Here is a 13,196-nt window from a genome sequence, read left to right as displayed (position 1 = left end):
CTAAATGTAAATATTTTTTTATTGTGTAGCCTACGTTCGGAAAGAGTGTGTGTATCCTAATCCTACACATACATATGCCATATGTACATAATATATATGGTTATGTACATAAGCTGGCTCTATTGCACTGCAAGCTAAGTGAACTGACATGACACAATGATCTTAATCTACCGCAAACTTCTGGAAAGTTTTAACCTTGGTTAATTTTTTGCAGCTTGTTCCTCAAGTCTGAGCACAAACGATCACAAATGTCAAAGCACTGCATAAATTACATTAATTCATGCATTTAGCTTGCTATTAAAGTGTGTGATTTGTCCTTTTCTTGTTAGTTTCATTCGTAAATTAGGAAATGCCTACAACCAGCACAAATTTTCATTTGGTTGAAGGTCAATGGAAAAACTTTACATTCAGGCGTATTTTTCCTTCAGACTATTCGAGTGTTTTAGAACATGTTAGGGAGTATTTCATCAAGGAAGAACAAACATGCGTTCTATTGGGTTATAGCGAGGATTTCGCAAATCAACTCATACAAGTTGTTCAAGAAGCACTGAAAGATAATCTTAGCTTTCTTGTGGAACATAGTGACACAAAGGAGGTAAAAAGTGTACATATTTAAAAGTGTTATTGATGAGAACCTCGAAAAAATTATTTACTTATTACTAAGAATTTACATTATTTTTTAGCTGGCTGCAGTTCGGATAACGTTCAGACAGAACGAGACGACTAGTTTTGATTCAATCATACCTATTGCGGACCTGGGTTGGAAAGCAGACGTGTTTTTGAATGGAATTGATCTCACGAAAGATCAGAAAACACACATTTTTAAGAAATTTGGAATTTCCGAATATGCTGAACTTCTCATTGTCGCAACTAGTCCCAAGTTCAGAAAACAAGGCCTTTCAATGGAGTTGTACAACAGATCGCTTAATTTTTTGACAGCTGAAGGCTTCAAATTAGCAAAATGTGTATTTACCAGCCCCACAACTAGGAGGCAAGCCTTGAGTCTGGGATTTGACGAGTACCTCAAAATTGATTACAGGTGTCTCAAACACAGAAATGGCTCACGGGTGTTTGCGGACAATGATTTACGAGATGAGCATTTAGCAGTAATTGGTTTAAAGTTGTTGTAATTTTTATATGCATAACTACATTTCTGGAAAGGAGTGGAGTAAGTAGTAGATTATACTGTACAAACAGATTGGTACACATAAATAAAATTAATTGAAACATGAAATGATAGGAGTGAGGTCTATTTAATGGCTTTTCTGCATATTACTCAGTAAACCTAGTGCGTCAGTGGCTGTAAGATGTAAAGAGATAGAAGCCAGTTATTACCTAACCACATATGACAAAAATAATGTTTTAGTCCATACAGTTACGTTATACGTATCGTACAGTACGATTGTACTTATTAGAGCCACTTGTCTGGTGTTAAAAATTCAAAATGCAGAAAACTAGTAGCTATTTCTGGATAAGCTTGGGCTTATTTTTGATCTTTAGCACATCAATTGTCTACACGGGTAAAGTGACCACATGGATATTAAAAAACTTCATTTATCAAAACGTGCAGTCTCGATTGTTTTTCTTTTAATCAGTTGAACGGGGTACGATCATCCCTCTCTACAGTTATCCCCGGACATCCAGCGGCGTGGACGCTTGGAAAGCTTTGAAGGACGCAGTCGCACTCTATCCTATCGAAGCATGGGCGATTGTCAACGTAAATAACGGGCCTGGAGCATCAAAGGACTCGATTTACGCAACAGCTATTTCAGACTTGAAGAAAACTGGAGTCAAAACGCTGGGATACGTTTACACCAATTACACGAAACGTAGTAAATCCAGTGTCAAGAAGGATATAGACAATTGGAAAAGGTGGTTCCAACCAGCTGGTATTTTCTTTGACGAAATGACAAATGATAATGTTGCCTCGCATATCGACTATTACGCCAATCTGGATACGTATGCAAAGTCCAAAGGATTCACGTTCACCGTAGGAAATCCAGGCAGCAATGTACCGCTACCTTACTTTGAAACGGTTGATACCATCATGATCTATGAGAGTGAGTCGTACCCGGATAACAGGACCGTATGTAACCCAATGTATAAGGGTTTACCAGGAAGGGAGGCCTTGGGAATGTTTCCATATAACGTGGGAACTTTAGATGAGGCTAAAATTTTGATGGCCAAAGAATGCATTGGATACATTTATTTGACAAACGATGCTGGTGCAAATCCTTGGGACACTTTGCCCCCTTATTTGAAAAATCTGTTTGAAATCTTGAGTCGGGATTAATCTGCTATTTTATGTATTTTATTCTATCAATGAATCTGAATAATATTTAACTAATTGTGACTAATTGCAATTATTAACATGAGATTTATTTTGTGTCGCATAATAATGCAACTCCACGCATAACCCAATGCCTCGGATGTGAGTCCGTTTGGAAATCGATCGACCCAATGTAGTTTGCGTCTGTTCGCTTGGGTTTCCGGTATATTGGGCACTCGTATCTGTGCGAAAAGAAAATTATCACGTGTTAAAATAAGGAATTAAAATAATGGAAAAAATGCTTAGTAAACTAACAATCGAGGATCCTTTCCTAATGTCGTATTCACTGCAAAAATGAAAATTACTGGCACTGGCTCGTACAACACTTTCGGCTTGCTCTCTATTAGTTTCCCAGTCCTCTTTTCAACACTAGCACCTTCTATGTGCAACCCATGTACATAAACACCTATATAAAATTCAAAATGGTTATGTACGTGGGTGTTTTATTATTAAGTTTCAAAAGGTATGTTCCGCACTGTTTCTGACCAAACTTTTGATGAAATAACAAACTTCAAATACTTTCAGGATGCTGTGATTTTTTTCAGTTCTGTAGGTTAACATTAACACTAACAATAACTCATTAAAATTTACCTCTAAAATATGCCAAAATTTACGACTTGATTTCATTATCATCCGAAAACCGTTTTCCCCCGATGTTTTTCTTTAAGTTTCGAAACGAATAATAATCACTAAGGGTCAAGTCTGGACTGCACGGGGTATGGTTTGTGCAGGTAAAGCGATTTTCGTCTGCACTAACCCTCGCAAAAAGCCAGGTATGAGGTGGCGCGTTGTCGTCTAAAAAAAGGCCAACTCTTTATTTTGACCCCACGTTTCTTTTCAACCGGAGGACGCAGCTCCTTCGGGGTTCCTGCATACACGGCCCCATTTATTGTAGTATTTCCAGCAATAAATTTTATAAGGAGGGGACCTTTGGTATCCTTGAAAATGGTCATCATTAATTTTTGGTCAGATTTTTGCACTTTTCAATTCACGGGCGGTGGCAACCCCTCGTGCTTCCATTGAGGGAATTATTATTTGGTCACCGGGTCATAATAGTAAACCCAAGTACCATATGCAGCTAATAAAATATTGAGCAAGTTCAAGTTTTCATTTAATAGGTTAAAATTTGCATTGCAAAAGTTTACTGGATCCTGTTTTTGAGATGGCGAAAGCAATTTTGGTACCCAACGGGCGGAAACCATTTTCATACCTAAGTCTTCAGTTAACATGGAACAAATTGCTGGTTTTGGAACACCAATCTCATCTGCTAAATAGGACAGTTTCAGTCGCGGATCTCTCATTATTGGTTCCTCTAGTTTCCGGAGCTTTTCTGTGGAATAAACGGATTTTGAGCGTCCTGGCGACTTTTTTCCCGAGACCTCGTTTCACCATCATTTAAAATTATTGACCCAATTGAATTTGTGTTTTGTCTTGGGCAGTCTTCATCGTAAATTTTAAGCATTCAACCATAAATCTGCGACAAGTATTGCACCTCCAGCATTAAAAATTAAATCACACTACGATATTTAATTTGCAAATCTAGCATTTTTTCCGTCGAGGTAAAGTTTGCCGATTTATTGCTAGTGTTTATGTTAACCCACAGAGCTGAAAAAAATCACAGCCTCCTAAATGTATTTGAAGTTTGTTATTTCATCAAAATTTTTGTCAGAAACAGTGCGGAACATACCTTTTGAAAATTAATAATAAAACACCTACGTACGTTCAAAAATTAGTTTTGATTAACGACAAATTTTATCACCTTCAGCAGGGGATTCATTAATTTCCTCCTTCCAAAAACGGGTAACCACATTTTGCAAAACAACTGAATCGAGTGCCCATCCTTTTGATCGTTGTGCGCGAGTGACCTCCTAGGAAATATTTAACATTAGCATGCATTGAATTGAATCTATTTATCAATCATCACTCACCTGTCTCATCGCAGTTAAAAATCCTTGAGGATTAAAAAAGCCAGTCATCCAAAACACACGAGGCCTTCCGTGAGATAACCAACTCTTAAATTGTGCATGCCTGAAAATGTATAGTATTTACAGTTTTATAGGTTTGTTGATATCGATATATTTGCATTGCATATTTCATTAATTAAACTCACCTTTCCAATAATTCCGTGAACCAAAATCCAATAGATCCTGAATCCCATGATATCTTAAAAGCACCCAAATTCAATTTTTCAATTTCAATTTCAATAGTGCAAAAAGTAGAAAAATAAGCTTACTCTTCTCCATGATTCTGGAACCCTGAAAGATAACATAATATTTAAAAATTGCATTGGGCCAATTTTATAAGAACACTTCTAGATTGAACTACCTTGCATCATACATGGAGTCCAGTGCTGTAATATAGTGCAGGACAATTTATGACTTGTTCGTATGAAGCCATTTCAGTTTGTGAGTATAGTAATTACCTTCCCTTAAACTACTGCTCATGATTATGGTTCCTTCAATGGCCAATTTCAGATCCGAGAGAGTTGCACGGACAACTTCAAGTACTTTGGCCATTCTATCCAGCTCCTTATCAAGGATTGGGATAACATTAGAATGACAGAAATAAGCAATTCACTTAAGCCAGCCTTACCTGACGAAGGAATATGTTCATGGGAAGAAGTGAACCCATTCTAGTTAACGCGTCTTTTACCTGTACACACATGTGCATATTCGGAATTATTTTATTAAGAACTAATGCATATTGATTAATTTACATAATAATAGCTCATATTTTTCTCACTTCGAATGACACATAATCCGGAGGCAATTTCTTCATCATGTCCTCTGCCATTCTCTGAACAACAGTTTCTCGGGATTCACCCCCCGATGTTCCACCACTTTGCTTCGGCTGAACGCCTAGTATCGAATCGAAAATTTTCTTTACTCCATTAATTTGGAACGTAATGTCTGCGTTGGGATGTAATCCAAAAACTGGAGAGAAATACATTTATTTTAATAAATTGTGCCAACAGTGGAAGATGCGTCGTGAAGGCTGATTTTTATTTAGATATGACCTCTAAGAATAAGTTTATGCATATGTAAATGCAACGCTAAAATCGGAAATTGTGAAAACACTGGATTTAGACAGATGTTAAAAATTATGTAAATACAGTGTTAGCTGAAAATAAAACAATGCTAGGTAAAAATTAGTAAAAAAAAGATATTTCAGACAGCAAATACAAAATGGCAAATAATTGCTCCGAAATGATACAATTTTATTTGTTTACAAACTAAAAAACGATTTTGGATGCCCTAGCACATACATTAGTACACATATGTACATATGTACGCTTGTTTTCTAATATTGAGTGTAGTTGTATGCATTTATATAAGCAAGTTTACAATTAACCAACCTTCTGGAGAATCCACATTAGGTAAATTACTAATGATTTCGTTTATGACAAAAAGGTTTCGCGTCATTGGGGCTCGATATCCTTTGAAGTATTCAAATTGCCCATGCAAAAGGTTTTCATTGAAATAGGTTGAAGTGAACGTATTCAAGAGACGCTTGTCGAAATCGTCAGTAACCCGTCCACCATATTGGACCTCGCCCAGCATATAGCAGATGGTTGGCCATGATATCGTTTGCTAAAAATAATAAATTTAGTCGCACTATTTATTTGTAATCATCACTAATCAGATAATGTTGACAATAACCGTCAAAAAATACAACAGAATGGCGCATACTTTCTTTGGATCTAAGTCTTCCAAAAAATTCTGAATGAACTGGACGCTAGCAGAAAAGTCGGCTTTGTTGAACTCGTAAGCGCAATTCCATCCAAGGGCCTATTGATCAAAATAATCTATTAAATACTCACCAACGCAATGAGTAAATTTAACAGAGTATTTTTTACTTACTCCAAATTTTCTCCGTTCCTGTGTCGAAAAATCAAAAATTGAGTAATATAATTTACTAATATCCAGAGTATCACAGATTTCGGGGACTTACCTGGACGACAGTGTGCAGAAACGACACAGAGTACAAAAGAACGGGCCAATATTTTGATGCTGTGTACTCCAAGTAATCCTGATATACAAATCCTCATTAGCACAATTAATTCGACTCTTGATTTTAACATGATTCTGCCAGCGCATTTTTAGAATCAACACTATAAGTGAAAATACCTGATTAATACTTTGATATGTTCGTCGCATGCTTGACTTGATTCCTTGTGGAGCTTCATTGGTAAACTTAATTGCTGCATGTAATAAACCAATTGGAAAATCTTTATGCGGTTCTGTAGTTAACCACAGTCTAAAGTCAGGATTGAGATTTGCGGATTCTCCAACGTAGTCAGTGATTTCAGCGCAGAACGGAAGGCACAAATGGCAATTTTGAAGTAACAACCAGGAACCAGAAACGACCGACGCAGAAATCAATTGTCGTGCTAGTTGTTCTTGTCCTTGTCCTTTAATAAGATAAAATATTCTACACTATTTGCATTGTTAATATTACCTGAATGTATTTAAGTTATTCTATCCTATCTGCTTACCCATGGATATGATCTAATTTGGTATGGGTGCATATTCAAATCGAATTAAAAAGTAACTATGAAGAGTGTTATAGCCTTTTTAGCTTATTTTAATACCTTAATCGGAAACCCGTATGATTTTGCTAAATTGTCAATTTCCTGAGTTGGATCTGAAACAAAGACGCAATAACTTACAGTAATTTTCATCCTACTTATCACAATAGATCTGACTAACCTGACCCAATAGACAGGATACAAATCAGAGGAGTATGACAATCCGATTCCTTCCAAACTTGTTCCAAGTCTAAAATAGTTGTCTGTCCAAACTCGACCCCAAGCGAATCTGTAAAGAATTTTTATTTTAAAATTTTACAGGGTTTCGTAAATGTGTAGAATTTAAATTACCAATAACGTAGGTTTTTGCCATCAAGAGAGTTCTGTCAGGGACCCAGCTCCTCACAATTAGTAGCTTTCTAAATGTATCCAGTTCACCATATCCGCAAGGAACCGGAACTTTCTCAGGCATTTCCAAATCATGCCTAAAATTTGTGCTATCAATTATTCCTGTGCGTACGTACTTTAAACCAAACCGTGAAGTACTTACCAAGCTTTCCATTCGACCTCTTTATTGGCAACCTATAAAGAACATTAACAAATACAAAATATAGCCTCAAAATGTGTATGTACACTAAAGTAATGCTAAATTTTAACAAACTTCTTCCAGCACATTAGCAAATCTTTTCAGCTTTGCAAGTTCTACAAGATTTAACCTGAAAATATATAAATTATAAAAATAGAAACGCTTAATCTAATAACTTCATAAAGTTAATAATTGAGAATTTAACCATGCCACATCAGACAGCCATTTGAAAGGCTTGGGCTTGACAGCAGTGAGGTCAAGAGAGGCACCACCTACTCAAAAAAAATATGTACGTAACGCTTAATTTCCATCAAATTATTAATTAATCAATACTTTATGTTAATTGGCAAGTAGTTTTAACCTTTAATCAAGGTCATGAATTCTTCATGTGTTATTTTTCCATCATGTAGATGAATCTAAAAATATAATATTTGTACTCGATCTGAAAGTATTACATTACGCACATCGCTTACCTTCAAAACCATGAGAAGAGTGAACAAAAATCTGTTCTCCTCAAAGAGTGATCGTTGCACAAATTGCCAAACTTCCCAATTTAGTCTGCTCAGAATGTTGAGGATCCTCTCGTCCGTGTGCGGACTTTTCGTCGAGAGTTTGATGGAGTTATCAAACAAATTCAAAAACTGTTTTAAGGACGTCTGATACATGACGTTAACATTGGCCATTTCCACAACGAGGAAGTAGAGAACGCTTCCTCGACTTGCTATAGGTCTGTATTTTTAAGTAAAACAACAGACACCATGTTATAAAAGTCTGCGCAATACAATACGAAACCTATCTACGCATACGTATGTATAGATTTCATTAAAATATAGCTAAAATCTAGTTTAGTTTTTCTCAATGTATTGGATATTTGTTAGGTGATACAGTTACTTATGTTGTAAATTCTTTACCTAAACTCGTCACGAGCAACTGTGATTTTGGCTTCTGTTTCTTCAGAAACTTTTAGTTTCACTTTCACCTCCTCTGCGGATAAGTGAAAGGGAGAAAATGCAGTCAATGTTCATCCTCGTCAATGTCAGGTTTATTGAATGATAATTTATCATTAAAAAATGTTACAAATTATGTTTGTTTTGTGAAACAACATTTCCAACATTTTTACAATCTCATGTTTACCTGCAGTTGTTTTTGTTTGCTGGAGGACGCGAATCAATTCTACAAGAGGTTTCAGACACAAAACTATAAAACCTGCATTTCTCATTGGAAAATTGCATGCAAGAATATACATTCGTCATCTATATGAATAATTGTACTTACCTTCATCATCAACTAGTGATCCCTGCAAGAGAACAAGATTTTTCTTAGTGAGGCAAAATACTTAGCAACGAAAAAACACTAAGTATGTAGTTACTCACGTTAAAAAAAGTGACATTTTACGATAACTTAGCCATTTCTCAACCGATTTTGATGAAATTTTGCACCGGTCATTCTGACTCAATTCGAAAACGATTTGCTATTGGACTTAGCGATTGATTGATTTTTACCCGACTTATTAACGAAAATGTACCCCTGGTAACACATTTTGATTTTTAACTAATTACTGGAGAATCAGGGGTAGTTTTCTGATGGCAAAATTTTAGATAAACTCACTCTGAATTTTTTAAGCCAAATATGACCAAAATCGGTTAAGAATTAACTGCGTAATGATTTTTCTTAGTGAGGCAAATTCCTAGCAACAAAAAATTCACTAACTATGCATTCACCCCACGCCAACAAAGTGACTGCAGGATAACTCATGCAAAGATTTTCATCTTCAACTGATTTTGATTAAGTTACACGTATCATCATTACGCAATGGTTATCGAACTCGCTTTTGTAGTTTTAAGTTTTACAGCCAAAAATGTGATCTTAGTAACGTATTTTCATTTATGGTTGATTTATAGAACAGCTAAGAAAGTTTTCAAACCCCATCAATTATAGAGTATTTTTTCTGTAAATTTTAAGATAAGGAGAGTCAAAATCGGTTAAGAAACCGCTACAATATTCCATTTAGAAACTTGGTAGCCACGCAAAGCATTTATATAGCTGACAACAAATGATATGCTAATGCTAAATTTGAGGAATTCGTGGTGTTTATTATGTAAATCACTCAATTACAAGTATTAAATAAACAAGGTCCTAAAAAAAGAGGAAATCTTAGTGAGGTGGTGCAGTTACAACTAATAAATAAAATTAGATTGCAGAATTTTTGCATCACCGCTCTCGGTGCCATTTTTACTGTAAACCTTGCTTGTATATACGTGAATTCTTGATTTTACTGAGTAAATTGAGACTTCAAGAAGATGTTTTTGCTAGAAATTTTGCGAGAATTGGGCTAAATTTACTGAGATAAAATATAATTGATAAACTATTGTGAACTATATACGGATTTGTTTTAAAAAGTTCTAAAAAGCTAATCTATAATTTCCCTTATTAATTTGGATATTCTATTATTCTTACGAACAGACCAAATAAATATTTTAAATGATTATTGCTTCCAGAAAAAATTGTACAAAGAGAGGTAATGCAAAAATTCTGCAATCTAATTTTATTTATTAGTTGTAACTGCACCACCTCACTAAGATTTCCTCTTTTTTTAGGACCTTGTTTATATGGGTATAATGACGTGTTAAACATTTTCATTTTCATTCGAGACAAGAATTGCATACCTGAGAGGTTGACAATTTCATTAACAGACTGTCTTCCAAGCCCTTCATGCTTCTTTTATTTTGCATGACAGACTCAAACAGAGCCATTCGTTCAGACTCTTCAGAAAAAAATAGAAACATAGTAAAAAGCACTAAAATTGTTCAAATTTATAATATTCATGCAGTTACCTAATTCACTCTTTTCCATCAGTATTACTCTACCCAGCAATTGATCTTCCAAACCTGCGATGAGATTTTTGAATTACATATTACATATTTAATTCTGGAATATGAATGGTGAAATCCTGAATTAATGTTGGCTTGCCTTTCATGGTCACCGTAAAATCAATTATCGATGTTTTTGCGCTTATTTCTGGAGTATAAAATGGATTTCCTAGCTTGGTCGTGATATACAGCATAAATCCTAAATCATCAAATTAATCTGTTTTTCTTCTTTTTATTCGACACACAATTGGTAAAAATTCATTGAAGTAAGTAATTTTAGAAAATTCGAGGCTTCGCTCACCTGGCATCACATCACATTCCTTATCGCCTACAATCACTTTCGAAATGGACCCAGATTTTATAAAGTTCTTTTCCAACACGTTATCCAGCACGGGATCAAGCTCTTCCCCAACATCCTCGATAAGTAGTGGACGACCAAGACTGAGACTATCTTCAAGATGCGTTCGAAAGTACTTGTGGTTCAAGGAAGTCACCTTAAAAATTTAACACTTTTATCAATTAGCAAAATATACATATACTGGCAAAATATTTATTTCTGGAATACCAACAAGTTGTTTTGGGTCTCTTTCGCTTTCACCCAAAACTTTCCCTGACTCTGTGGATCGATCAATAGTGGATAACACGCCCCCGAAGTAACAATGACAGCATTTTCTATGGGATGGTCCATAAATTATGTCACGCTGGCTAATATTGACAAGATAGAGGTAAATAATGGAGCTTACCTATTGACAATTCGTCATTCGGCAATCCTTGCAGGGTCCATTCCGAGACCTTATGGTTGATTAAACAATTGCATGCATGTTTTAAACCGATTTGAGAACAATATTTAATTCAAGCGTTCTGCTCACTTCTGCCGAGTCCGCCATTAATGACAAGACGGAAAAGCATTGTGTTCTCGGAATATCATACAGCTGAACAAGATCATTCCACTGCTGTGACAGCACGCAGCGGTATTCTTGGTTGAAGGGTCCAGAGTACGAGAGAAACGAAGCTGCTGACAAGGTATCTCCCACGAGACACCCCATCTTTTCTCGAAGTTCTTTGCTAAACGAGCAATTTTATCTAGTATTCTTGTTCTAATGCTGGTCAGCAATTTATCAAAATGTAAAGTACAAAATCGCACCTTTGTTCACTCCATCGTATTTTCTCGCCGCTCAAGCCATCTATCAAAGCCATCGCTGTACTCATCTTTCGTCGACAAGCGTTGGCTGCGTCCGTCAGTTGGACCGTCTTGGCCAGAGCTGTGTCATACTCCATTTTAACGACGCCCAACTCATTTTCTTTTTCAATTAATTCATTTTCAAGACGTGCCAAGTCCGATGTTGCAAGTTTCAATCGTCCTTCCTATTATTTAACCAATTTAGATACATACAATATACTCTGCATGTGATTAAAATTATAGCTCGCAAATGATGATTAATACTTGAAGGGCTAGATTGGCCTTGAGGGGTAAAACTTCTTTATTCACTCCAAAGAAAACTGCCATTGCTTTGGTCCATGAAAGCAAACCAGCGACATCGCCACAAACTCGTTTCGCATTTTCCATGTCATAATCCTATGCATTCAAATATTTATTTGATTTTATGATCAAATTGGCAATGTGCAGACTCACTTCCATTCGAAAATATGGAACCAACAACTCCACAATTTCTTCATTGATCTGGAATATTACCAACCAAAATTATACCTACCTCAGTAAAACACCATGATATTTAATATTTAATAACAAGCATACAATGTCCTTTGGATAATTTTGGAGTGAAATCAGAAATGTGGTGCTTGACATAAACTGAAATGAGTCATAATTTTAAGGCTTATCCATTCCATTTAATTAAAGAACTTTTGCAATACTTTCAATGCTTCAGGCCAAGACGGTTTTGGTGAGGCACAAGTTGGATCAGGAAACGTAAGATGCAACCTTTTTTGAAACAAAATGAGCACTGAGTCCATAATTCTCATTATCAAGTGAGGTGGTCTCCCAAGCTTCCTAACTGTCGCAATATGACTTGGCTGAATTGTGTTGAGGGCTTCTTCGGCTTCCAGCAATGCAGGCTTGGCGTCTTCAAATTAAAATTCAAGGTTTCCGTTATATAAAATTCCAAAAATATTGATTTTCGTCATAACCTAATCTAACCTTCAAGCTTGGCTTCCGCAATTTTACGATCAGATTCAATTTCCTTTACTAAATGTACCGCAATCTCCTTACTGGCTTGCACGCGATTACGTATTCCTTCCGCCTCCTCAGCCCTTTCTTTTACAGATATCAGTACCCGGCCTGCCTCTTTTGAAGCTATTTGTAACTCGGCTTCCATTTTCGCCAAGTCTTTTTTTAAAATTTCTACCGAGCTTGCAGCTTCTTTCAACTTGAGGAGTCCAGTGTCCATTCGTTTCGTGGATTCTTTCAAATCATTCATCTTCAAACTGTAAATGCTCTTGTAGGATGATAAGAAATTTAAGTAGGACTTCGGTGTTACATGGGCTGATCTTCGCATTCTGAAGAAAAATTATACTTTATTTTGGTATCCTTTTTATTACTACTTTTAAAGCTTATGGACTACTTAAAGTACAAGTGCTCCACCTTTGAAAATATTCAATGCAAACTGCAGCAACGCTATCTTGTACGGATCTGTAGTAATTAATGAAGGCGAGAGATTTGCAATAATTTGCATATTCATACTCAACTGGAATAAACCTTTCTTACCCCAAGACAAATATAACGTTTCGTTTAACTGCCTCACTGCACTCAATAGGAAATTCTGACAAGAAATATTCAGCTACCGAAATTAAGGCGTCCTTTGGCCATGGTGTAAACCTTCATTGGATTTCAATAAAAATATCTTAGGTATTTCTGAATATATATGT

At 35.9% G+C, this 13,196-nt stretch overlaps 2 protein-coding genes across 2 annotated transcripts in view; one reads left to right on the top strand and one right to left on the bottom strand.

Moving 5' to 3' along the window:
* The first annotated feature begins 114 nt into the window (after positions 1-114).
* Positions 115-2,363, top strand: LOC110847964. The gene is made up of 3 exons (XM_022095032.2): positions 115-595; positions 684-1,520; positions 1,596-2,363. The coding sequence occupies exons 2-3, from the start codon at positions 1,445-1,447 to the stop codon at positions 2,291-2,293; spliced, it is 774 nt and encodes a 257-aa protein (XP_021950724.1). The 5' UTR covers positions 115-595; positions 684-1,444; the 3' UTR covers positions 2,294-2,363.
* LOC110846812 (dynein heavy chain 5, axonemal) overlaps positions 2,290-13,196 on the bottom strand; it is a 29,461-nt gene continuing 18,554 nt past the window's right edge. Inside the window, exons 65-106 of the mRNA XM_035849093.1 lie at positions 13,036-13,146; positions 12,913-12,960; positions 12,469-12,827; positions 12,186-12,394; positions 12,070-12,123; positions 11,947-11,994; positions 11,758-11,889; positions 11,458-11,678; positions 11,183-11,378; positions 11,057-11,105; positions 10,879-10,985; positions 10,615-10,807; positions 10,414-10,512; positions 10,278-10,331; positions 10,110-10,207; positions 8,719-8,740; positions 8,578-8,616; positions 8,355-8,427; positions 7,917-8,172; positions 7,805-7,859; positions 7,649-7,715; positions 7,519-7,573; positions 7,408-7,439; positions 7,209-7,342; positions 7,039-7,146; positions 6,921-6,973; positions 6,825-6,837; positions 6,457-6,740; positions 6,281-6,358; positions 6,190-6,207; positions 6,019-6,117; positions 5,685-5,919; positions 5,072-5,262; positions 4,922-4,981; positions 4,752-4,857; positions 4,655-4,679; positions 4,563-4,584; positions 4,440-4,492; positions 4,258-4,357; positions 4,089-4,197; positions 2,585-2,735; positions 2,290-2,511 (exon numbers count right to left, since the gene is read on the bottom strand). Of these exons, the coding sequence (XP_035704986.1) occupies positions 2,379-2,511; positions 2,585-2,735; positions 4,089-4,197; positions 4,258-4,357; positions 4,440-4,492; positions 4,563-4,584; positions 4,655-4,679; positions 4,752-4,857; positions 4,922-4,981; positions 5,072-5,262; positions 5,685-5,919; positions 6,019-6,117; positions 6,190-6,207; positions 6,281-6,358; positions 6,457-6,740; positions 6,825-6,837; positions 6,921-6,973; positions 7,039-7,146; positions 7,209-7,342; positions 7,408-7,439; positions 7,519-7,573; positions 7,649-7,715; positions 7,805-7,859; positions 7,917-8,172; positions 8,355-8,427; positions 8,578-8,616; positions 8,719-8,740; positions 10,110-10,207; positions 10,278-10,331; positions 10,414-10,512; positions 10,615-10,807; positions 10,879-10,985; positions 11,057-11,105; positions 11,183-11,378; positions 11,458-11,678; positions 11,758-11,889; positions 11,947-11,994; positions 12,070-12,123; positions 12,186-12,394; positions 12,469-12,827; positions 12,913-12,960; positions 13,036-13,146 (4,549 nt within the window). The 3' untranslated portion in view covers positions 2,290-2,378. The remainder of the gene's footprint in view (positions 2,512-2,584; positions 2,736-4,088; positions 4,198-4,257; positions 4,358-4,439; positions 4,493-4,562; positions 4,585-4,654; positions 4,680-4,751; positions 4,858-4,921; positions 4,982-5,071; positions 5,263-5,684; positions 5,920-6,018; positions 6,118-6,189; positions 6,208-6,280; positions 6,359-6,456; positions 6,741-6,824; positions 6,838-6,920; positions 6,974-7,038; positions 7,147-7,208; positions 7,343-7,407; positions 7,440-7,518; positions 7,574-7,648; positions 7,716-7,804; positions 7,860-7,916; positions 8,173-8,354; positions 8,428-8,577; positions 8,617-8,718; positions 8,741-10,109; positions 10,208-10,277; positions 10,332-10,413; positions 10,513-10,614; positions 10,808-10,878; positions 10,986-11,056; positions 11,106-11,182; positions 11,379-11,457; positions 11,679-11,757; positions 11,890-11,946; positions 11,995-12,069; positions 12,124-12,185; positions 12,395-12,468; positions 12,828-12,912; positions 12,961-13,035; positions 13,147-13,196) is intronic.

The sequence above is a fragment of the Folsomia candida genome, unplaced genomic scaffold (genome assembly GCF_002217175.1).
Source record: "Folsomia candida strain VU population unplaced genomic scaffold, ASM221717v1 Fcan01_Sc003, whole genome shotgun sequence".
In the NCBI taxonomy this organism is placed as follows: Eukaryota; Metazoa; Arthropoda; class Collembola; order Entomobryomorpha; family Isotomidae; genus Folsomia; species Folsomia candida.
The sequence above is the reverse complement of the archived record's forward strand: the minus strand, read 5'-3'. Positions and strand labels throughout refer to the sequence as shown.

What these genes read in the sequence shown, in the direction of transcription:
- LOC110847964 (XM_022095032.2), top strand. Translation starts at nt 1,445, where the DNA reads ATGCAGAAAACTAGTAGCTATTTCTGGATAAGCTTGGGCTTATTTTTG. An exon ending in CACATCAATTGTCTACACGG is followed by an intron (nt 1,521 to 1,595) that starts GTAAAGTGACCA and finishes TCTTTTAATCAG; the next exon opens with TTGAACGGGGTACGATCATC.